Source organism: Anser brachyrhynchus, assembly GCF_964034855.1.
Source record: "Anser brachyrhynchus genome assembly, chromosome: 2".
Lineage (NCBI taxonomy): Eukaryota > Metazoa > Chordata > Aves > Anseriformes > Anatidae > Anser > Anser brachyrhynchus.
In genome coordinates, this window is record NC_137695.1 from 133,305,082 (window position 1) to 133,329,674 (window position 24,593).

At 40.9% G+C, this 24,593-nt stretch overlaps 1 protein-coding gene across 2 annotated transcripts; it reads left to right on the forward strand.

The window, feature by feature from the left end:
* The first annotated feature begins 141 nt into the window (after positions 1-141).
* Positions 142-17,961, forward strand: LOC308190230 (carbonic anhydrase 13-like). Of its 2 annotated transcripts, XM_080581283.1 has the most exons (9): positions 142-1,097; positions 6,785-6,982; positions 7,334-7,382; positions 8,086-8,111; positions 10,697-10,815; positions 13,779-13,874; positions 14,788-14,850; positions 15,771-15,926; positions 17,734-17,961. In XM_080581283.1, exons 1-9 carry the CDS (start codon positions 1,067-1,069, stop codon positions 17,845-17,847), a joined length of 852 nt encoding a protein of 283 aa, XP_080437409.1. In that variant the 5' UTR covers positions 142-1,066; the 3' UTR covers positions 17,848-17,961. The 2 variants fall into 2 exon arrangements, with proteins under 2 accessions (XP_080437409.1, XP_080437408.1); XM_080581282.1 differs by lacking the exons at positions 7,334-7,382; positions 8,086-8,111.
* The last annotated feature ends 6,632 nt before the right edge of the window (positions 17,962-24,593 follow it).

The window sequence follows — 24,593 nt, forward strand, 5'->3', positions numbered from 1 at the left end:
GGGATAAAGGGGGATAAGGGGAAGGGAAGGGAAGGGAAGGGAAGGGAAGGGAAGGGAAGGGAAGGGAAGGGAAGGGAAGGGAAGGGAAGGAATGGAATGGAATAAAATAAAATAAAATAAAATAAAATAAAATAAAATAAAATAAAATAAAAGAAGTAAAATAAAATGAAATAAAATAAAATAGAGTGAAATAATTTTTTAAATAGGTAAGGCATAAGGTAAGAAAGGAGAGAGCCTCATCATGTCTTCTGGAGAGAGGACGGGGCGATGGATTTTGGCAGAGCAGTGTTCAGTTCGTTTGAAGTGTTAGGCTGTCAGCTGAGAGTGTGAAACGTTTATAGAGCTTCAGGAGTCTTTCGTACAACCATGATTTATCTAGGCCATGACTGCAGATAACCACTGATAGGACAGGAGGGAATGGCCTCAAGTTGCGCCAGGGGAGGTTCAGGCTGGAAATGAGGAGACATTTATTCTCAGAGAGAGCAGGCAGGCATTGGGACGGGTTGCCCAGGGAGGCGGTGGAGTCACCGTCCCTGGGGGTGTTCAAGGAAAGGTTGGACATGGTGCTCAGGGACATGGTTTAGTGGGTGATTCTGGTGGTAGGGTGATGGTTGGACCAGATGATCTTGGAGGTCTCTTCCAACATTAATGATTCTATGAAAATGAAATAAATTTATAAGAAAAAAAAAAAAGTCATTTTGCATGGTTTGCACGAAAGCCTCGCGTCCCCGGGCACCTGCAGCACTGGGGCCGGGGCAGCGCGGGGAAGCCCCGGCAGGAGGCGGGCACCCGCCGGGCCCCCCGCCCTGCTGCAGCCCGGGCCCCTCGGGCGGCTCCGACGGGGGCCCCAGCCGCGGGCCGGGAGCGGGGGGGGGGCCGGGGCTGGCCGCTTATCGGCGGCGGGGCATCGGGGCGTCGCCGCCCGGCGCCTTCAAAGCGGGCGGCGGTGCCGGCGAGGGCGCTGTTGCCGTCCCGTCCCGTCCCGTCCCGTCCCGTCCCGTCCCGTCCCGTCCCATCCCGTCTCGTCCCGAGCCGTGCCGAGCCGTGCCGCCCCGAGGCCGGAGCCATGCTGCACTGGGGCTACGACGAGCACAACGGTAGGGGGGCGGCTGCGCGGAGCCCCCCGTCGGGGGCAGGGGGGCTCCCGTCGGGGCGACCGCGGCCGTCGCGGGGGGTGGGCTCCGCTCCCGGAGCCGTCTCGGGCAGCTCCGTGTGGGCGCTGCCGGGAGCTGGAGGTGCCGCCGGGGCTCCGCTCCGACGGGGCGGGCGGGATTTGGGGTGGGAGCGATGCGAGCAGCATCCCCTGCGAGCGAGGGGGCGGCGCGGGGCTGGAAGGCCGGGGCTGGCCCGGTCCTGCCGGGGTTGCCGGTGCCTCGTCCGCTGGGGCACGTAGTTTTGTTAGCGGGTCTTTTTGGGACACACGCCGGGCCGGGGTCAGCCCACCGGTGATGTCCCGCTCCTGTCCCGCGGTGGGAAGCGTCGGGGTCGGTCGTCTGAGTGCGTAACCGCGCAGCAAAGAGGAGATAGATCCCTTTGGATCTTGGTTATTTCTCGGTTTCCTTCATCTTCTCGGCCTTTGAAGTCCCCAAATGGGCTCATCAGTAGGCTTAAAGGCTTTTCCTCTGTTTTGCATCGTAAGTCATGCAAACGCTGCTCCGGTGTGCAGACTGGCTCCCGATTCATGCAAGCAGAAGTAAAGGCACCTCTGCAAGCTGGAGTCAGTCTGGATCACACACATGGAGTAACTTGTGTTGTCTGTTTTATTACACAGAGGAATAAAACTCTGCGTGTAGTAAAAGGTGAAAAAGTATGGCTGTATTTACACATACTCGTGCCCGTAGGAGTACACTTCGTTAGTATCATCACTTGGAGTCTGGAGCGCTGCTTGCACAAGCGCTGCCCTTCCTTTCTGGGCTTTTTGCTCAATCTTTTCTTGGATGGATGTACTTTTCCTGAAAAACTGGGTGGTGGTGGTGGATCACAGCGATGTTGTGATGATCAGGCATGTTATCTACTGTTGTGCAGCGTGCTCTGCCCCTCCCCTTAAGACATAAATGGGTCTTGTTTTTTCTAGTTTGTTTCTCCATATGTTTTCCATGGGCTCTGTGGACTTCACCTGCAGGGTCCAGATAAGAAACCTGCTTTCCTTCCCTTATCCTAGCCCTCCTCCTGTGCTATCCTCAGCTTCTAGGAAGGGGAGGGCACCAGAATTTCTATCAGGGTGGCCCTGGACCCTGCTTGAGGCCCCCTCTCTCGTATACCAAACTCTGTTTACCGGCTGATAACTTACTCGGGGTGGAGTTTGACTTTCTCTCCTCCTCCCTCGAAGCCCCCAGCAGCTGCCAGGTGGGGAGGTCCCCATCAGCCCATCCCCTTCCCTTCACCTCTCACAAGAGAATAAAAGGAGAGAGGTTTGGATACCCAACGCTTGACTGCTTTTCCCTAGCATCCATTTTATTTCTTAATTCTTTCTCATTTTATGTGTTTAGTTTACTGGTTTTGCTTTTTTCTTGTTTCGCCAAATAGTGGATGCATGAAATTGCTGTTAATCTTGAAAAATGTTGTTGCCCTGCATGGCCCCAAACAGTTTCCCTGGAACTAAGTTCAGCTTTTGCAACTAAGGAAGTAGCAATGAGTGAAATTAATTGAATTGCATGCAGTCATATATTCAGGTTGACTTTCTGAAGAGTTGGAAAGACATCTGCATCCATTCTGACATCAGCATTTGGTACTTGCAGTGATAAAAGCACTGTTTTTTTAAACCGGGGAAAAACTCATTTGTCCCTTAGCAATAATAAGTGCAACGTAAATCATTTTGTGCATAAACTGTCAAATATTACGAATACCCGTCTGCATTTATGGTATATCTGTGTAGAACAAGGGCTGACTGGTATGCACAGAATGAAATGTTCCTCACTGCTTTGAAGCATGTATCTCTGAAATGCTAAGAGGCATTATTTTATTTCTATGCAAAACTTTGCCTTTGTTTTCTTGCCTTTATTCTTGCCTCACAGTTTTGATGGTGCTTACATATAGAGGCGTAATACTGAGATCTGGAAAACTGGCTTCAGTGTGGCATCATCATGCGTGCTTTTCACAGCTGCTTGAGCTTGCAGTGCAGGGGGGGAACGCTCTCAACCCTCTGCAGAAGCAGATCTCTTACACAAACGGGAACCACTTTAGTTAGAAGACAAGTCGAGAATCAATTGCCTTAAGTTTGCTTCTTAATAAATTTAATAGGTTTAATAAATAGGGTTTATTAAATTTTAATAGGTTTGATAAATAAAGTTTAACAAATTTACTAAATTATGTGGAAAGTATGTATATGTATTGTGTTTAACTGCAAACATGTCTCTTGGTCTGTTACGACTCTAACACTGAGGTATTTTATAAATAAAAAGAGATGAATTCCTTTTCTTTTCTCCCTGAGAATAATTACATAGTTTTGATGTCTGCATTGGAAAATTCCACTTAATTTTACCCATTGTGAATTTTCAATTGTTCTCTCCAGAGCTAATATTTTTAGAAACTAATATGTAACCAAATTACTTGCAAGCCTAACTGTATAAGTTTAAGCATTTCATATATGACAAACTGGGCAACGGATCCTCTTTAGAATCGAGGATGTGCTCCTGAAAAGATCAGACCATGCCAAACCAATAAAATTTCTGCATATGATACCAAACTGTCAAAAAAAAATTAATAATTCACTTTTTTGTCTGTATATACTATATTTATGCAAGTATAGAGGCTCACTGCAACCAAACCGTATCCTGCAATGCCTCCGCTAGGCTTGTTTCAAGTTAGTCCAGCCTTTTGATGAAACTCATCACCTTTAACTTCAGCTGGATAAAAGCACTGCAGTTAGGTGCTACAGTAAGCTGCATTTCCTGACAAATTCATAACTGCCTTCATTATGAGATCTGGTTCATAAATTGATGTGTGCAATGCTGGTGAGTGCCATAAGTCAAATATAAAGTGACAGAGCTGTGCATCACATTAGGTAGTGGTGTCTGTAAAATAAAGTGTGCAAAATAAAAGTATGCAGTCTTCAGAGCAGATGGTCTAGGTTTGTGTCTTAAATCTTGGCTACAGTGGCTTTGATTGTTGAGAGTTACTAGCTAGCCTCCTCTAGCAAAAGAGCATTTTTCCATCAACAAGAGGAAACTTCATAAGTTCCTTCAGTAAATTAAAAAATGAACATCATGTCTGTTGTCTTCCAACAGTAATGACTTATTTTCCAACAGACATACACAATGCTTGCTTTGGGATGGGGTCAGTAGTAATGAACAGAGGCGCAATTTTCATAGCATAGGAAGAGTGGGGTTATTGCAGTAGGGTTGCTGGTAGATAAGCTAGTAAGGAATACCACTTGATAAAACTAGGTGGTGCAAAATGAGCTTATTTTCCTGTATATTTTGCAAGGACCGATTTCTGGCAGTCTTTTGTTACTGACAGATTCTTAATCACCAAAGTAAAAACAGAATTTTGGTTATCTGAGCTAAGGACAAGCACCAACGCAGGTACAATGTCTTTTTAGTTCATTGTTGAATGATTAGCTAATGTCAGAATCACACGCTCGGGTCCTCTTTTTGCCCCACTTATATTACTTATGAATGCAAATCACTCATACTATTTGCTGTATGCTAAGTATAGTTATTGCTGAGATGGAGCAATAGGACAAAGTAGTTAACCACATAAATATACTTTGCCTTTTCTCGGGTTAGGAATATCCTAAGCATTAAAATGAAGTAGCAATATGATTTTTCTAAGCACCTTAAATCTTAGCAGTTAGGTATAAATGATGAAGTAGTGAGTGCTTCTTCAATGAATAAAATTGTGCGTTTTGTCTCCAACTGGAAGGTACTAGAATCTAAACAGAATTAAGATTATATCACTTGCTAAACTGAATTTAATTAAAATATTGTATGGCTTTGACCATCATCTGTGAAGTGAGAAGAATTAAGTTCAAGCAACTTTGTATTTCAAACCAGGAGGATTTTTACTTTCTGCCTTAGAAGTGGTTTGCCTAATGGGTTTAGTTAATGAAGTCATTAGCAAAATTACGTTTTAACAAATTCAAGACCCAAAGCCCTTGTTCTACCTGAAGACGTAGCTGGTCTTTGTGAGCTACTCCTTTCCTCTTGCATTTTTTGGTGCTGCTCGGGGGCCAGCCCGGCCGTGCCCAGGTGGCTCTGCGGGCTGCTCCCCCTCGGCCCTCCCTGATTTACTGCAGGGCGCCAGGGCTGTTTTAGCACCTGCGAATTTCTGAGCTATGTTCACTGCAATTGAAGTCAAGGAAAGAAAGCTATCTGACTGCTTTTGATGTCAGGCTATTAATCACAGCATACTACATTCTACTCCTTTTTTGTCATTGTGTTTATTTAAGTGATGAGACATCCAGAAAGATCCAAAACAACAGGCTGGTTTTTAAACTGAGATCAGTTACCTTCCGTATAGGGAGCAATGAGGATTTCTGGGGGTGCAGATTTTACAAGCTCAGTTTTGATGCTCATATTTAAGTTTTTCTAATATCTAGTCACTCTTAGTTATTATGCTTCTTACCTTTGATAAACCCGAGGGAAAAAACAATTCCTATGCTCTTTATAATACTGAGAGGTCATTTGCTCTAGAAATTTTCTCTTCCCTTCCCCCTACCCTTTTTCTCCCTTCCACCTCCTTCCCCGCCTTCTCCAGTCCCCCTCCCTCCACACTTTTTCCCTCTTTTACCCCCGTTCTCCCTCCTTTAACCCTCCTTTTCCCCCCCCTTTCCCCTTTTTCCATCTTTTTTCCCCACTTTTTCATATTCCCTTCCCATCACCTCTTGCCTAGACTACAACTTGTTTGCTGCCTTTACGTGGTAGGACATATTCCCCCAGCAACACATTGTTCCCATTTTTTTCTTACAACCTCTTTCCATATCGTTTATTATTCAGCTATGGTTCAGCTATGGCACATGTGTTCTTATTGGGTTGTGTGTGTGAGGTTCACTTCACACTTCTTATCTATGAAGCTTTTCTTACTACTTTAGAATGACGTTTGCCATTTTTTCTCACAACTCTATTGCTGATTTACAAAGACAATGCTTGCACGTGTGCACACATGTACATACGGAGACATTTTAGTGAGAGGATGGCCGCCTCTCTGCTGGTGTGACAGCTGGTTTGCAGGGCTGATGCACTGGGAGGAGGTGATCGGTGGGCAGCGATGGTTTGGTTACAGGCACTGCCTTCAGACCCCAGGATTGCGTGCACATCACCTTTTTGTCTTTTTTTTTGACGTCTCCCCATCTCATTCAGCATAGTTGGCAGGAGGATGTGTTCTCAAATCTTTTGCTGCCAGTGACTATGATGTAAAAACCCTTTTGGGTTGGGTGGACATTGGGTGGGTAAGAGGGAATCCCTAAAGACATAATGAGACACGGTATCAGGCAAAAATGTCATGTCGAAAATTTAGTGAGGCACAGTGCCTGTTGCATACAGGATACTTGATTTGAAAGAACACTTGCTGGATATGGCTTGTGCATAGCTGAGCCTTAGTTGTGTGTAATCAAAAATCTGCCTACTGCACATGGCCTGGTTTCAAGGCCAAATACATTTAGATACATTAGGCAAGGTAGGTGAAGGGGTCCCACCAGCTGCTGTTGCAAGGTGGTACAACAAATGTAGCTGGATATTTTGAGCTAGGGTTTTCTGATGCACACATTTTGAATTTATAGGAAGGTAAGCAAGAAAAATTCAAGCAGTCTGTTTTCTCATGAAGCTTCTCTTCCCATGCCTCGCAGGGCCTGCCCACTGGAAGGAGGTTTTTCCTGTCGCTAATGGAGATCGTCAGTCACCCATCGACATCAAAACTGAGGAAACCAAGTATGATCCCTCTCTCCGTCCTTTAAATCCCAATTACGACCCGGCGTCTGCTAAAATCATCCTCAACAACGGGCACTCCACCAGTGTTGAGTTTGATGACACCGTAAACAAATCAGGTTTGTTCCTTTCCTATTGCACCGTGTTTCCTTCCACCGTTTCCTGAATGTAGTACAGCCTGGGCCTGTCTCTCTGCCGGCTGTGACCTCCTCATAACCAGTAAGCTCCACTCCTCCAGATGCGAAATTCCCTTTTCCCCAGATTTTCAGCGTGTTGCAATGTGGGGACATAATTCCAGATGAGTCCGAGGTTGCGTTTCTCAGGAAGCGCTAGGATTCCCTCTTCACACGGATGGTTTGATCCACCCCAACCAGCTAGATAGCGTCAGCACCCCTGTTTGAACGGTGTTGTGTACCATTTTTCAAATGCTGCTCTCTCACTGCAGATGAATCCTTTGTGTCTCATTACAGGTTCATTCCAACCGAATCGCTCAAGTCTCTTACCTGACTTTAGTTGCAGGTTTGGTTATATATTTTTTTCCTTTTATAATCCATGCCTGGACTTCTTATGTCAGGAAAGAGCCAATACAGAACAAATGAAATACATCCCAAGTGATCCCTTTTCTTCTCTAAGAAGTGTCATTGTCCCAGTCTTTTGTAGGAGTGTGTATCTTCCCTTTTTGCAAGCCATAATTCTTATTTAGAAGTTCTCTGGTTTAGTGTAGTCTTTGTAATGTTAGTGCCTTCATCTTTAAAAACGTCTCTTGGATGGTAGGAGAGCTAGCACCCCTCCACTGAAACTGCAGGAGTGCAGTTTCTTGAAGCAATAAAATCCTTTTGTGGCTACATGAGGCTTAGCTGAGGATCCAAGCCAGTGTGGTGCATTCACAAGAATCAGAGCCAGAGGGGGACTAATTCATGATCATCCTGTCCATTAGTCCTGAGGACCTATTGGCTTGTAGTGGCTACAGACATAGATGGAGACAACATCATACTTTGCTCTCCTGGACAGTCTTAGTTTAACTCTTGAATTTCCCGTTGATATGTGCAACACGATGTTGCCTGAAAACCACCAGCTGACCGTCAGTGATCTGGTCTGACCTCGTGTGTCTCAGAGGCCAAGCGACTTCCCAGAATTAATCTCTGCTTCAAGTCTAGTAGGTGTGGGTGAACTAAAGCACATCTCTTAGAAAAACATACAATCTTGATTTCAAAATTTCCAGCGATGACGAATCTACCACCACCTTTGGTAAGTTTTTCTAATTGTTAATTACCCTCACAATTAAAAAAAACCAAAATCACACTTTATTTCTGGTGTGAGTTGGATCAACTCAGCCTTTAAATTCATTTTCTTAAACAAGCAAACAAACAAACAGAATATGAGTACAGCAAGAACCTCTTCCACTTTCTAACTCCATCCATGAAGTGATAGGTCCTGATCGTATTTCTGTAGGCTAAGATTAGTACCAAAGCAGTGGTAATATGATCCTCTTCCTACTACTTTCCTCAGGCCATATATCCAAGGATAAAGCCCAAGTTACAACAAAGCACTGGCAGCTGTTGATTAGATAATTAACAAATGTAATCCCCAGTCATTTTCAGGAAACTCCGTGTCTTCTATGTATGAACGACGTTCTTCAGTCGTACGTGCATGGCTTTACATTTTGTCCATTTTCATTCATTACTTACACACACACACAAAAAAAAAAACCTTCTGTATCTGTAAACTGAATTATTCATTATTTTCCCTAATATTTGTCACTGACAAACTTTATCAGTAATGTTTTTGTTTTCTTTCAGGTCATTGATCAAAAAATACTGAATTTTCTAGGGCCAAAATTTGGCCTCTGGGGCACCCTTGTGAAGTAAGCACTCCTGCCATATGGTGGTTTTATGAAAAGAAAAAGAAAAAAAAACAAATTAAGTGGTACTATATACATTGGAATCTTTTAATACATTAGTAACTGAATTTAGTGTGAACTATTTCTTTACTTCAACCAGCACTGAAGCTGGTTTGTCAGGCCTGTAACTGCTTGTGTAATTTTTTTTTTATCCTCTTTGGTACCACTTCAGCTCCATTCCCTGAAATTGGTTTATTAATGTTTCAAATACCTCTTCTTCCCGCTCTTTTCAAACTTTGAGATACTAATGTTTTCTTCAAATAGTTTCTGATTAACTTCTTCCTTAATTGCTGTTTGAATGGAAGATTTTTTACTACCACTGTATGATGACCGACTGTATGACACAAATACATCATCAGGCCATTTTCCACATTTTTCAGCAGAAATTTTTCACTGAGTGCTGCTGATGTATTTCTGCATAATTGTTTCTCCTCAGCCAGTTTGAACCCTGATCTCTACACATTTTTAGGATCATTTGCCTACAAGTCCTCCGTCCCTGAAAGAAATCATTTATTTTAGGAGTGCCACTTCCCCATCCCCTTTGTTCACTAGGTTTATAAACTCTGTAAAAGTGTGGTTTTGAGATAAAGTTTTAAGAAGGTCAAATATTTTTGCCTCCAGTTCCTTTCCATTACCCAGGCTACTTGTGTCAGCAGATAGGCAAGTTAAGGAATTCTTTTTACTGTTACTTGGTGTCATTTTGCTCCTATCAAAACTTAAGTTTTGAATTAAATCTAGAAGAGCTAAAAAATTACTTTTCTTTCCCAGTGTTCTTAATTTAAAAACCATCTGGTTGAACCCCCCATCTTTTCTCCTTAAAAGCTCTATGATGAACCAGTAAAACAGCTCAGACTAATCTCCAGACCCTCCAAGGAGGTGTGGATGGAGCAGGGAGAGTGGGGTGATCTGTTTTGCAGTAAGTAAGGAATCTTTCCGAATGACATTCATGTTCAAGTCTCTGTGCAGACTTGACAGGGATGGTTTGAGTCCGTCCAACTGATTAGAAAAAGATAAGCACTTAAAAAATCAAAAGCTCACCCATATGGGTGCTTAGTTGAAATAAATGGCTAATTAAGTGTCCGTAATATTGCACTTGTACAATGGATATATATATTTTTGCTTAGTATACAATCCTGTTTCTCAGACTTCAGTCTACATAACTGGATCTGGTTGCAAAAGAAGGAAAGAGCCTTGAAAATTTTTATAATCCAGCTACTGTCCTTCAAATTTCAAGGAGGAGAAAAAATTTTGTTCGCATTTTATTTTTCTGATCCTCTCCTTTATTCACAGAATCTCTATTTAAGCTTCATTTCTCAGTTATTCTTTTAGATACATTCAAGATAGAACGCTACTTGCAAAAAAGAAATAGAATCATAGAATCACAGGATGGTTTGTGTTGGAAGGGACCTTAAATATCATCTGGTTCCAATCCCCCTGCTATGGGCAGGGACACGTCTTACTAGACCAGGTTGCTCAAAGCCCCATCCGGCCTGGCCTTGAACACTTCCAGGGATGGGGCATCCACAGCTTCTCTGGGCAACCTGTGCCAGTGCCTCACCACCCTCACAGCAAAGAATTTCTTCCCAATATCTAATCTTAATCTACCCTTTTATAGTTTAAAACCATTCCTCCTTGCAATATTTTCCCATCTTTTGAGAAATATCCAGCCCATAGCAAGACACACCTGGTGGTAACCTGGTGGTAACTTTTTAATGGTCAGTAACCCACTAATCTACACATTAGTGCAATTTTGAAAGTCATATCCTGGACAAATGAGGATTTCTATATAATACTTCAAAGAAAGGAGAGCCCATTTGAGCTTTTGAGAAGAAACAGGGCAATATCTGAAGACCGAAGCCTGGTGTGAGTTTAGGATGTGGGCAGCAGCTTCCGTTCCTGCAGTGAAACCTCTTCCTTGTGTTTGGGTTTGTAGTGCTGACCGGGGGGCCACTCAGCGGGACCTACAGGCTGCGCCAGATTCACTTCCACTGGGGGTCCAACGACGAAGCCGGCTCTGAGCACGCGGTGGACGGGATGAAATATGCAGCAGAGGTAAGGCTCTGCATGTCGTCTGTTCCTCTAAGCTTGTGACTAGCTTTCCGTTGTGAGAATATTTTTGCCCCTCCTCTCCCTGCTTTTCATTCTCCCCCCATTTTATCAAAAGACAAGCAGTCTTCCTGAAGTGTTTCGCATTTGGTCCGTTCTGTCTCCTTCAGTGCCTTGGAGTAGTCCAAATGTCCAAAAATATTCAGTCTGGCAGTTTCTGATTCCTCTTTGCAAACAGAAGTAACATGAAGTATTTTGATGAGACTGAGATCTTTAACAGCACGTAGTTCAGACAGTGAAGAGTTTTCTGGGGTTAAAAAGAAGTAAAAAGTATAAGCATAAAAGCTAATGGAAAAATAAAAGACTTGTAATACTAAAGAAGAAAAAAAAGTTGAAATGTATACACGGTGGTGTGATCAGATTTTGCTGGAAATGCTATAAGAGACAGTGGTCAGAAAAAAAAATCAGTTTTCTGACATTAATGGGGAAAAGTGACATTTGCAGTGTTTAAAGGCTTATGTTTTCCACAGGAACCAGGTGAGATGGAATATAAAGAATTAATAGAGGTGCTTTAAAACCATTAAGTGCCAAAACCAAATTTCTAGCTGAGAAAATATATATATGTATACCATCTAAGAAACCAAATGGAAGGAGAAAATATCTGTGAATTTCTAGCCAGTCTAAAAAGCTTTCCGTTGCCTGTTGGTTGGGTAACCCTCCACAAGAAGCTCTCTAGAAGTCATTTTGGCTTTGGGATAAGAAACACAGAATTCAGACCAAGGCTTCTGACCACTGTTCACACAAAAGAAAATACCTGAGAGAGAAACGAAGATGGTTTCAGTTTTCACCTTCATGAGGAAGAAGTAAGATTTCAAGAAAAAACATCAACTATATTGAAGAAAGTAGCTTACAGGTAAAGAAGACTGCAAGGTTCAGCCCCCTAAACCCAGCGGGAAGCAGAAGGCATCCATGACCTCATTCTTTGTGGCAACGTGTGGTCTGATCAAGGTCTCCTCTCAAGCTGCAGTGACAGAGCGGTGGTAAGATGGTATATATTCCTTAAAAGAGAAGTCACAAGCCATTGAGAACGGGGCTGTACCCAAAAGTGTTTCACAGCTCTTGTTTCTTTTGAATTTGGGGGGGGGTTGGTTTGGGGTTTTTGGCAAAGTGATGAGGGAGTGGGAGGGGGCCTCATTTAGTTGTGGGAATTTTGCTTTTTGTTCTTTGTTGTTTTTTTGCTTTTTTAAAATCCACAATAAAGTCAATTTTGACTGAGAGTATCTGTTTTCTTTCTGTGTATGTAAAAATGTTTTCGTTTAAAAGTTGTTCAATGTAGCTTCTTTGAACCTATAATGATGAGTGGTGCAGGCGCTGAGCTCCAGGATATTAGTGCGACCAAAAATGGTTTAGTGGATTCTGTTCTCCTCCTGGTTTAATTAACAACAGCTGTAAGCAACTTTCCTTCATGGATTCTGAAGCTGTGAGCCAGCATGTGTTTCATTGTGTGCATACGTGTATTGTTATTGATTTCAGTGGGATTCCTTACTTGCTGAAAGTAATGTCTTGGCCGCTGAGAGCCCAAGTACTCAGCAAACACCCCGTTATGTGTTGTAACGCCAAGTAACAGCTCCGTGCTACAGATATGGAAAACTGAAGCTCACAGAGGCTAGGCAAAGACTGAGATGTGCAGTCAAAATCTTCACTTTCCTAGGCCTGTGTATCAACCATGTAGTTACGTTGCATCCCATACAAATACTTTATTTAAGTGCCAGCTTTCCTAAACTGCTCTTACTTGGGGGTTTTAAAGTAAAGTGTTGTATTTCAAATCCAAGCCTTTTTTTCAGGGGTTCATCCCAGTTTAGGTCATCAGTGGAGTTGCTTTTTAGCGCTCCTAAGGAGTAAAGTTCAAAGTCTGAAAAGATGGTCATCAATTTTGGAAAAAACAATCCCATGCCCTGCTTCTGAGCCTCTATTTCCTTATCTTAAAGCTATGGGTAATAAGATTTACTAATCCACTGAGGGTTTGCGAGAGGAATTAACATTTGTGAAGTACTTAGTCTTAAGCTCTGTGTGAGTGTTTGTGCTCTCTCCAGTTCAGCAGTCGGACCATTGCTCAAGGCTGGGACGTCCTGGTGCTTCCTGAGCTCCCAGCGCAGAGCGTGGGCAGGATTTAGGAAACCTGGCTTAGCAGGAGGGACCAAAGTGGTATGGGGGTAGACCTCATGGTCTTTTCCTTTCTCCACATGGCTACAAGACAGGTAGCAAGTCATCTACACCCCATCTTGCAGTAAGGTGTCTTCAGCTTCTTAAAGAAACTACCATAGGACAGTTCTGGAAAAATACCTGTTGGGAATGCAAATGCTCACCTGAGAATATCAAGCCACTTTTAAGTTCCTAGCTACTAGTTATCATATAAAATGACATTTGGAAAGTGCCAAAGACGAAATTTTGATAGTCAGCTTAAACTTAACACAGGAAGAGATGTCAGTGCAAGCTTAATGCATGTTCCTCTGCCCATTTTCTAGCTATTTATGTGGCTGATTTTCTGAAAACTTAATTAAGGAAAAAGAGGAGCAAAATACTAATGACATGTTCATGTTTTTCAATCACATCTTAAAATCAGCTGAACTAGAAATAGGTTTAAAACCTTAGCTTTAGTTACATAACCATGGGATGTCTTGCCTTAGCCTCTCGATTCACAACCTGGGGACCCGACAGCAGTTTGCCGGACACAGTGGTGTGCTGATCGTTGCTAAATTTTGAATAATTCCCGCCACTGGCAATGCTTGTTGCCATTTGTGTGAACTATATGATTACCAATTTCAATAAATACTTGCAATTAGAAAATTGAATGGCTCTGAATACAAATAAGCAAAGTAGAGTGTCAACACCATGAAAAGTTCTAGTATTAATTTATGACTCTTTCAGTTCAGCGAGAGTTGATGCTGTCTGTGCCTCTTGCTTTTCAGCTTCATGTGGTTCACTGGAACGCAGAAAAATATTCCAGTTTTGTTGAGGCAGCTCGTCAGTCAGATGGATTGGCAGTCATGGCTGTATTTCTGAAGGTAAGAAAAAAATGCTTCAACCCCCAAATTAATCTGAAGTATGAACCCAAAGGCGTATGATAGTCTAATTATTGTTAAAGAGATGTTTGTTTTGTATGGGCATTAAATCATAGTGTTTCCTTCATAATACACAAAGTATTATTTACTTTCCAATATAGAAAGCTGTACTTCCTTTAAGATTAGAAACAGATTAATAAATGTTCAAGACAGTGAGACTCTTCAGTTGGCCTAGTCTGCCCTCCTGTACAATGTAAGATGTGGAATATAATTTAGCTGCCTCTATTGTAGATCCCAGTAACTTGTGTTTGACTAACATGTTTCTTTAAGAGGGTGATCTAATTTGGTTCAAATGCTTCTTTAAATATTTGTTTCTGCACTGATAGTTTCTTCTGAAAAATAATTGAACAAATGAACAAAAATAAAATAAATAAAATAAAATGGAGAATTTCCTTCTGATTGTTATATACATCTTTGCCTCCCGCATATATTCTAAGATGAAATTCAACCCTTGCAACAGCTTCATTGGCTTCTGCATGAAGAAACAGATGGAAAAGGCACACCATCCAATTCCAACTATTGATATAAGCCTGAAACCTTAAAGTTTCTCCATATAGAACATTAAAAAAACGCTTTAATGTCCCTGCAATGTAAATTTTGTGGGTCTTTTGTCGCTTAAATAGTTACTATGATTGGCCAGAGATAAATACTGTGAGCAAGGGAGAGGATCTTTTCTGAATCCAGTCTCTAAGAGTCAGCTAGTCAAAGCCTCATTCTTGCAAAATCCATCAGATCTCACAGTCACTTAAGTAAAGCTACATAAAACTGTTTCAGTACATTTGCTTTCTGATCATTTATTTTTGCAAATTTTCTCCATAGCTCAGGTATTACTTTTTCAATCTCCCTTGTTTAATAGATTGGAGAATGCAACCCTCAGCTGAAGAAGATTACTGACCGCCTGGACACCATCAGAATCAAGGTGAACAAGTGCTTCTAAAGCACTCCTGATATTGATGGTTGCTTTAGTTTTGTTTTTGTTAACCTGGCTGCTAATCCCTTCACCTTCAAGTTGCTACTCCTTACTTTCATAGCTATTCATATCTAACTCTGACTTGGGACAGTTTAGGAAATTTCTTGCTAGGTAGACTTGAAAACCAGTAGACAGAATATTTTTACACAGTCAGAGATCGGAGGGAAAGACATGGAATGTAGTCTTTGACTAGCCCATTGCTATGAGAATATTAACAGGAAAGGAATATGAGTCATGGGAAGCTGTGAAAAAGGAGGAAGGAAAAGTTTCCTCCCCTATTTTGCTGAGGTACAGGGTGAGAAATAAGCTATTGTTTTTGTCAAAGAAATCAGCCAGGCTTGCAGCATCTCATTTCATGCAGGCATCTCTGGCCTGGTAGCCCAAACAGGGAGAAGTAGTAGTAAGCCTGGGAAGAGTGAGTGGGGGGTAACAGAGTAAGTTGTGGGGTTACTCTGCCAGCCCCATAAAGAACACGTTGGATGTCTAACATTTTCTCACCTCTTCCTCAAAACTCCATCCTGCAGTCATTTGCAGCTATGGGGTTCTATGCTAATGTGACTCCTTTGATGGTGTCCTTCTAGCATCAAGGACACAGGTAGCAAAGCTGTCACAGAAGTAGCACCTCATCTGAAAGGCATTCCCTCACATGCTGTAATCATTCAGGGTGCAGCCAGCCCACCCCATAATGGTGAAGCTCTGCCCCTTTGGCATGATTTAACTTGGGCTCATGCTTTTAAATATTACTTGTTCCTTTTTCTTTTTTCTTTTTTAATTGTTAATGAATGTAAGGCACTAATGATCTTGTAAAAGAAGTAATTTGCTAAATATATTTAATCTAGAACCACAATGAGCTTCTTTTTAATTTCCAGGGTAAAAGGGCACTATTCACAAACTTCGATCCTAGCTGTCTGCTTCCCAAATCCCTGGACTACTGGACTTACTTTGGCTCTCTCACTGTTCCACCTCTTCTTGAAAGTGTCATCTGGATTGTTCTGAGAGAGCCCATAAGTGTTTGTTCCGAACAGGTGCATTTTGATTTTTAACTGCTGTAGAAATTTACTTTTGTAAGACCTCAAATTGTAAATGCCTCCAAAAGAACATATTTTATGCAGACCTTGACATTGAATACCTTGTAAAATTTTCAAAGGACAAAATGTGTCTATCAAATTTATCGTGACTTCTTGTTGCCTTTCTTTGTGTAACAGCTATTGATTATCCACTTTTTTAAAAAGAACCAACATATTCTAAAAACTAGAGTCTACTTAGATGACTTAGTACTAACTTCACATTATATTTATATATATTAATGTTGCAACAGTGACACCCAGTGGGCTGATCATCTTTGCTGTAAAGTGTTTCTCCCAGTGGAGAGGTGCTGAAGTGTATCAGAGTATAGCAGCTTTAATCTTGGAAGCTGATAATAAGTACATCACCTGTGATATGTTATCCATATGCTGGTCTCACTGTAAATCTCAGGACTTTTGCACCACAGTATTTGTCAAGTTCATGGTCAATATTACAAATACTTCAGTAAAATTCAAAACATTAGGCCATATAGTCAGCAAAACTGGTGATTTCTATCTTTGCACAAGATCTTGAAATAGTTCACTGAAAGAGATGCTTGTTAGACATGCAATCAGACCTCAAATTCTGTTTTTCACTGATTTTAAAATATGTATTCAGTCAGTGCTTCCATTTTCCTCATCTGTATCTCTTCCCTACTCCCTCCAGTGTGGTCTTGTAGAAGTTGCTGCAACGCATATGTATCTAGGTTTGAAAATTTGCATTAAGATATGAATTTCCCAAATACAATCCACTGTTCAGGTCAAAAGGTTCTTACTTGGGGTAATCTAAAATTAATAAAATATTGAGCATTATATACATACATCCATGTGTAACTGCTTCAGAGGACACAGTATTGGAAAGGATGCAAAATACAGTCAGTCTTTACTATTTCAAAAATAGTAGTTATATCTTATGCATTAAAGTATAAATGTGCTATATTCATATAAATATAAGCTTGCATAGAGTTAAAAGTATTTGTTTTTAGTAATGTTTGCCATTGTGATTCATACCATAACTCATACTGTTTGTCCATTTATTTTATTTCTCAAATGTGTATTTCTTTGGAACTTTATAGTTTACTTCCCACTTTTTGGTGCACTTTACGGATTGAAAGATGTGAAAAATAAATTTTAAATTTTTAGAAACTTACAAGGCACCTGAGTGACATAGAATTATGAATATTAGCTGTAGAGTGGGGTGGAGGAAGATAAGATTAACCATTTTTGCCCTTAATGCAGTTAAGATGCAGTGTGCATACAACTCAGTGCACTATTAAAATGAAATTATGTTTGTGCTATCCTGCCCTTGGTAATGAAGAAAGAAAGTAAGTTGGTATATAGAAAAAGGAAATATTGGAAATATTAGAAATTAGACAAAATACTAGCTTCAGATCCTAATTCAGACTTCAATTTCCCAGTGTTTAGACATGGAATTCTGACCTGGGTTTCTGCTGAGATCAGATTAAGCAGAGAAGCTTATGCCTAGATGGAAATAACTGCCTGTTCTGTCTCCGCTATAGGAAACAAATAATCCTTACATTTTACCCTTCATTCTGACATGTATCTTGGGTGATTTTTCTCGTGAGTCATTGTTTTACATTTATGAGGACAGAAATGGTGGAATTGCCATTCTACACATGCCATAGAAAAACACACTTCCATTCTGCCCAGTGTAAAAAATGTGAGAAGTATCTTTAGTTTTTACTGCATGTTTTTTCATCAGTGTGAGCACCAGGGTTTCCTGCTGAACCTTCTCTCTTAATTGCAGCTGGCCAAATTCCGCAGCCTGCTGAGCACTGCTGAAGATGAGGTCGCTTGCTGCTTGCTGAGAAACTATCGGCCTCCCCAGCCTCTAAAGGGAAGAGAAGTCAGAAGGAATTGAAGGAGTAAAGCAAGAATAGGCCACCTCTGACACCAAAGGCTGAATTAATTTTAATAGTTATATACTTTGTGATTTTTTTTTATTGTGAGTTGTTATAACAAATAGGTATTGTTTAATTGTTGGTTACTATGCAGTCATTTCTCACAGACAAGCATGTCCTGAATCTTTGTAGTTTCATCAGTGATGTCAGCAGGTCTGAGTGTGTTTGTGTGCATGGGTATGGGAGCATGGAGGTGCCGGTGTTACATGCGCAGAGGGTTATCATAAGGGTTAGATGTGGTGAAGGAGTTGTGCAGAATTTGGCACCAAATTAGGATGGCATATCACTAAGAGGATCCCTCGTATTAAAGCATGTTCTGGGATTATTCTTGTGGTATCTAACATAACATTTAGCTTCTCTGTAAGACTTTGTACTGTAGTTCTCATGGGAAAAACATTTCAAGGCTGACGTAATTTCATTGCTGACTTCTGTGATATCATACTAACCTTCCTACAAAAAGCAGCAGTGACTAACAGCATTTAGGTAAAACATATCTATATGATTCTTTTATTCTGACTGCTTCAGAGCAGTTACAATGTACTGATCAAACATCTTTTTTAAAAAAAAGTTAGGAATTTGTGTATTGTGGGATCATGTCAGGTGGATTAGGTATTAGTGAATTCTGCCACATGTAGTGGTGAAAGTGTCCTTAACCTTGAAAAATGCAAGGTGGAAGGTCACAGAAGGATCTGTCAGTTCATGCCTAAATCCAGTCTGTTGCATCTATGATGAACTATAAGGGACTGTAGCAATATATCTATGTAGCATCAAACTCCTACTACTTCAACGAGTACTCAGGAGACCGGGACAGCTCTCGCTTTAGACTGGTTCAAACAAGACACCCCGAGTTGTACTTGGAGCACAGCATTGCTTGGGTACATAACATCTCCTAGGTACCTGCTGAAGTTCTGCTGACATAGCAGAACTTGAGTGGTTGCATTTCTATTCCAAGACCAAAGATAGCATTTAGAGCAAGCCAAAGAAATCAGAATCAAGTCAATATCTAATAAAAGATGAGTCCATAATAGCAACTTGAAATGTCTGTCATTATGGATTGACTTGAGCCTGTGTTTCTCTCAGGAGCTTTTGTTATTTGAATGTAATTATTCGTTTCAAGCCAAACTTATTTTTATTATTTTTAATGAACTTGCTGTAGGATGTAGCTTAGTATAGGTAGATTACCTTAAGACTGTGATAATTAATGAAAAACAGTGGTACCTGAGAGAGGTGGAAGGTGGTTTCATGGACAGGGACTGCCACTGGTCTCTGTAGTACCTCTGACCTCATCTTCCATGACTGCTCTCCATGAATTTGTTTTTTCATAGGTTTTATATGCTGTGCCTCTTGCCTCAACAGGTGTTTTTATCTTAGATGGACAAATATGAGGGAAATCACTAACAGAATTGACTTTATATACGTTCTTTTAACTGAATAAAGTAGATAGTCATAGATATTTTAGCTTAGTTGAAGATAGGTAGAATTTTTTTTTTGTCCTCTCCTCCCCAGACTACAGGTACTATTGCTGCAAGGCCTCTCAGTGCCTTCTGAATGTTTTCTGAAGGAATGAACACAAATAGACTATGGGAAAAATAAAAGGCATTTGGCAGCAACAGGTACAATTATTAAACAAAAGGGAAAAACCTGCCAGCACTTTTTGTTTCCTGGCATGGGGAGAAGAATGCAGCTGAAAGGACCCAGGCTGCTTCTTTCTGAATAAGGACGTCTGCAAGGTGTGAATGGAGAGAGCGCGAGTGTGTTGTGTGTTTTCACACCCTTTTTTAGATTTAGTGTTGGATCTGATATATTTTGCCAATCATGTAAGTAGCTGCAGAAAATGAATAAAATGTTTATAAATTGCACGAAGGTTATAAAATTTATTTGCCTGAGAAGAGAAAGTAATAAGGCTACTGCTTCATATCAGAAACAAAACTTTTACGTGTTTTTTTTATGTATTGAAAAAACAGTGGAGTTGATCCAGTGGTTTGATATTTATGAGGATTTTATCAAAATAAAAAAAAAAGGATTTTATGAATGTGTCTTGTATTTTCTATCAAAGACATTAAAGTTTTACAGAGCAGCCTGCAGTTTTTTAACTGCAGATCTAGTTTTGGAGAATACCTGGAAGATGTCATCCCTCCTTTGAAATCTATCTTTGAGCAGTCTAGTGTTAGGTATCTTTTTATGTTCCAAGTAAAGTGTCTTTGGCAGTGGTAAGACATTCAATCAATTGTACTTAGAGTTTCTAACTATTTATATAGAGTTATGCAAATAAGTTTTAGAAGAAGACATTATTCATGGTAATTCTAATGTGGGGATGCTGTGTTTGCATTAGTCTGACCTAGCACAGTTCTACATCTGGGCTGAAAGCTGGTGACATTTGAAAAGACAAGAAATTCTCAATTGACTGAAATCCATTGGGAACAGCTTCCCAGAATTATCCTTCTGCTGTGACTTCCAGGTCAGAGCACAGACCCAGTCTCAGCACTGAGCACGCTAAGCATACTGGGTTGCATCCCCAGTCACTAACTCAACACTCAACCTGCACTGAGTCTCTACCAGACCACTAGCTGTGTGCTCCCAGGGAGTCAAGTCTCAAGTGTGGGTTCTATGCTATTGTAACATGATTTTAGAGCAGACAATGCTAAAATATGTCATGGCCCCTGATCCCCCGCTTCCTCCCCCGACTGCAGGTCTCTTTGATCAACTAGTTACCCTCTGACACACTTGGATCCTTTATACAAGGAAGAATGCAATGCTCAACGACCAAAAAAACATATAGGGCATTTGCTGAAAAGAGTGTCTGTCAAGAGTTGTATACAGCTGGATGACTGGCCACCCATAAACTTATTCTCAGAATTACATAAATTGTAGTAGATCCTTGGGGTCAACTCTGCTGTTTTTGGCACAGGAGGGAAGCAGTGCACTCTGCTGTTTATAGCCTTTGCAAGTCATGCTCATGATGTCTTTCATGTTACAAAGGCAGAGTTTAACAACAGCTGATATTTTTCTTTATAGTGAAGTAAAAACCTGGGAAGTATGCTGTCTTTCCTTCTGAAGAACAGGGGCCTGAAGATGAAGCAGACAACTGTTTGCTACCATACACCTACTTGCTCTGCCACTGCAGAGATTTCTCTCTCCACTGCGTTAACAAACAGATCTTTGCTGGCCTTCCACATACGAACTGGGACCTAAAAAAATTCAAAGAATCAATTCCAGAGGAAAAAAAAAAGTTTTCCAGATATTTGATTTTAAAATAACTTTACCGAAAGAAGTAGAACATGGGATATGAATAAAGTAATGTAATAGAGATACGTAATACATTTTTAATAAACTTAGTAGAAAGGAAATCCAAGATCCATATTCTTGTAAACTTTAGGCAGGTATGAAGCAGACCATTAGAGATAAATCTTGCCTATCCTTCAGATGTTAAAAGTTGCAAATATTTGAGGAACCTATAGCACCTGCAAGTTGCAGCATCTGTATAATTGCCAGAAGAATGCTGCTCTAGAGCAGTTTGTTTCTTTTGTGATGTATTAAATAGTATAAAAAAGCATTGTGGCAATCATCCCACAGAAATCTGGTAGAATTTTATTTCATCCAACTCTCTCTGCATTAAGATCATCTGCTTGTTTTTCATACTAAGTATTTTCACTGTTTGTACAGATCTAGCCTAATAGAATTTTGGTCCATGACTCAATTTCTTAGATACTGTCAAGTCTATACTTTTTATTCATGAGGTTCTTCCTTTATGAAAAGATGGCCTTTTCTGGATGTCTGCAATTTTGGTGAGACAGGCGATAACACTGCAGTGTATAAATAAGACATGTTTCTAAATTAGTGTTGTGTTTCCAATTTCCATCAACCTCACCATCATTCATGCAGAGTAAAATGTTTCATTGTGGTGAACCATTTCCATGTGCAGTCTTTGTTGACTTCATTTGTGCAGCAGAAATTGGAGACAGCAGACTTCTCCGAAAGGAGTGTACCTGACTCTCCTAGGAAAAAGAAGATTCTCTGCTTCCACGTAACAGAACTGACATGCTGCGGAGACAATTCCTGTGTCAATTCTATTTTATCAAATTTCACACACATACTTGGGTGGATACATCTGAATACTTCGGAAATGATCCTGACATTTTTGTTTTTCAAATGTAAATCATACAGGTCACATGGAACAAAAAGATGACATACTTTTTGTGAAGATCTGATTTAGATTTTTTACTGTGTCTCTGATTTGAAAATATTTTGAATAAAGCACTATGCCAACATGTTGGTTTTGATTTTTCTCTTGTTTACGGTTGCACAAACAGACTGAAATGTATTCTCAATGAAATTAAAAACAAAACAAACAACAACAAAAAAAATACAACACTTTGGCCTTTTTGAGGAAAACAAGGCACTACAACATCCTTGCTGATCAAAACATTTTTTTCAGAGAGTCTGTTTTTTGACTTCTGTTTTCCTTTTGTCCTATTTAAACTCCAGCTTCTTATGTATTTTGTGATTTCATGAGTAAAATGTTTACCTGGAAATCACTAATGTTCTAAGTATACAAACTTACATTTCAAAATTGTTTTAAAATTCCCATCATAATACCAAAAAACAGGGACCCAGGTATGAATAATCAAAAGAATGCTGTGTCCCCAGGTCTGCAGAATCCAAGAAATTGCTGAAGATGTTTTAAATAGTATTTTTGTTATCTGTTTCATTGCAAATATAACTAAGGACAAATTATTACAGGTATTGTGACATCAAACTAACTGTACGAGAGTTGTAGTACCACATTATTCAACAACAGATTCAATTTTGAAGTCTGCTAAAGATGTCTTCAGAGACTAGCCAAGGAACTTCTAGCCTGATGCCCCCAAAAAAGATTTCAGTATTTCAAAATAGAATCATAGAATCATAGAATATCCCGAGTTGGAAGGGACCCATAAGGATCATCAAGTCCAACTCTTGGCACCGCACAGGTCTGCCCAAAAGTTTAGACCATGTGACTAAGCGCACAGTCCAATCTCTTCTTAAATTCAGACAGGCTTGGTGCAGTGACTACTTCACTGGGGAGCCTGTTCCAGTGTGCAACCACCCTCTCGGTGAAGAACCTCTTCCTGATACCCAGTCTAAACCTTCCCTGCCTCAGCTTGACACCATTCCCGTGGGTCCTGTCACTGGTGATAACGGAGAATAGGTCACCTATTTAGGTCAATAGTTTAGCTCATCTTAAAACTAGTCCACAGAAACTTCACCACAGAAGCAAAGCCCACCACAAAGCCTTTCCTGAATATCTGTTGCAGCAAACCTGTCTGAATTAGTTTTGAACTGTTTGAAACATAGCAATAGCTGTATATGGGAAAATCAAAGTAAAACACTGTTAATTAACAATATCTGAGTTGCTGTAACATGGTGCATGGTGTTGTCAGCATGTATCCTGAGCAAATCCTTGAAATGGTCTTGTCTGTATGCACAGCCTGATGGTGTTAATGTACTTACAGTTCCTATATATAATTCCCAAAACATTTAGGAACAATACTGAACTAACTATATATGTTCTCTCTGTATATATATATATTTTATATACTACATATGTTACATATGTGTATAGACACAGAAACCCTATAGGAAGAGCTGGAGAATGACTTTAGAACAGAGCAGCTTCTGTTGAGTATTATGGAGTTGTGCTGAAACTGGATTGCATCAGCCTCTTGAAATCTGCAGGCAAGGTCTTGTGCCCACAGAGGCTTTGGTGTTGCTTGTGGAGAGCATTGGGACAGCTACTTTCAACAGGCAAGTATGTAAGAACGATAAATGCACGATGTTGATGCCATGTTGAAGCTTTGTCTCCTGAACACTGAGGATGGTGAGCACTGTCATGTACTGGCAAACAGTGCCAATGTTAAAAAAATACTCTGTTTTGACATGTGCTCTGGAGATAAGACGGATGATTGATTGAGGAAAGGGGTATTGGGATTGAAAAGACCATTACAGACTAAACTATGTTCAATAGTGTAAAATGTTGAGCTGAATGCGAACAACTGAGTGGGGAGCCGTGAAGACGAAAAATGCCGAAGACAGGAGGAGCATGACCATCAAAAATGTTCTCCAGGAAAAGAGCTGCTTTGCAGATTGCTCTTGCCGATAGGTGTCACTGCGAATAAAGCGTTGGCCTGGCTGCCAGGTGCCCATGAGCAAGGCCAGCAGCGCCCTGTGGCCTCCAGGCATGGCCTGCAGGTGGGAGAGGAGTAGCAGTACCTTGTGGAGTTTAGGGCTTATTTCTGTTCCCAAAAGGGAAAAAGAAAGTTTATACAAAAACTGAAGGATGACTTTCAGACAAAACCAAAAGCATCGTGTAGATTTAAAGGATCATATTTGGGTGAAACTGTACTTAAATGCTCGCTTGTTCTCCATAAGCAGTTACCACTGCATAGTGCCACATGTGCCTCACACCATACTCCAGAAGCAGCCACTATATGCTCGAGTTTTTGTGTATTTCCTTCTAGCTGGGTTTTCTTTCCCCAGGTATCAAAGGAAGTGTATTTATGTAATTTGTGTGGCCAGGTCAGCACTACCAAGACAGCTCTGTAGTTCTACCATGGCCTGGTTTGGCTGGGCCTTGCCAACCAAAGCAGCTGGGTAGAGCGTGGGCAGCAGACACTGTGGCCGTGGCTCTAGGGGCAAGCTCCGTGCAACATTTACATGCAGTAAATAC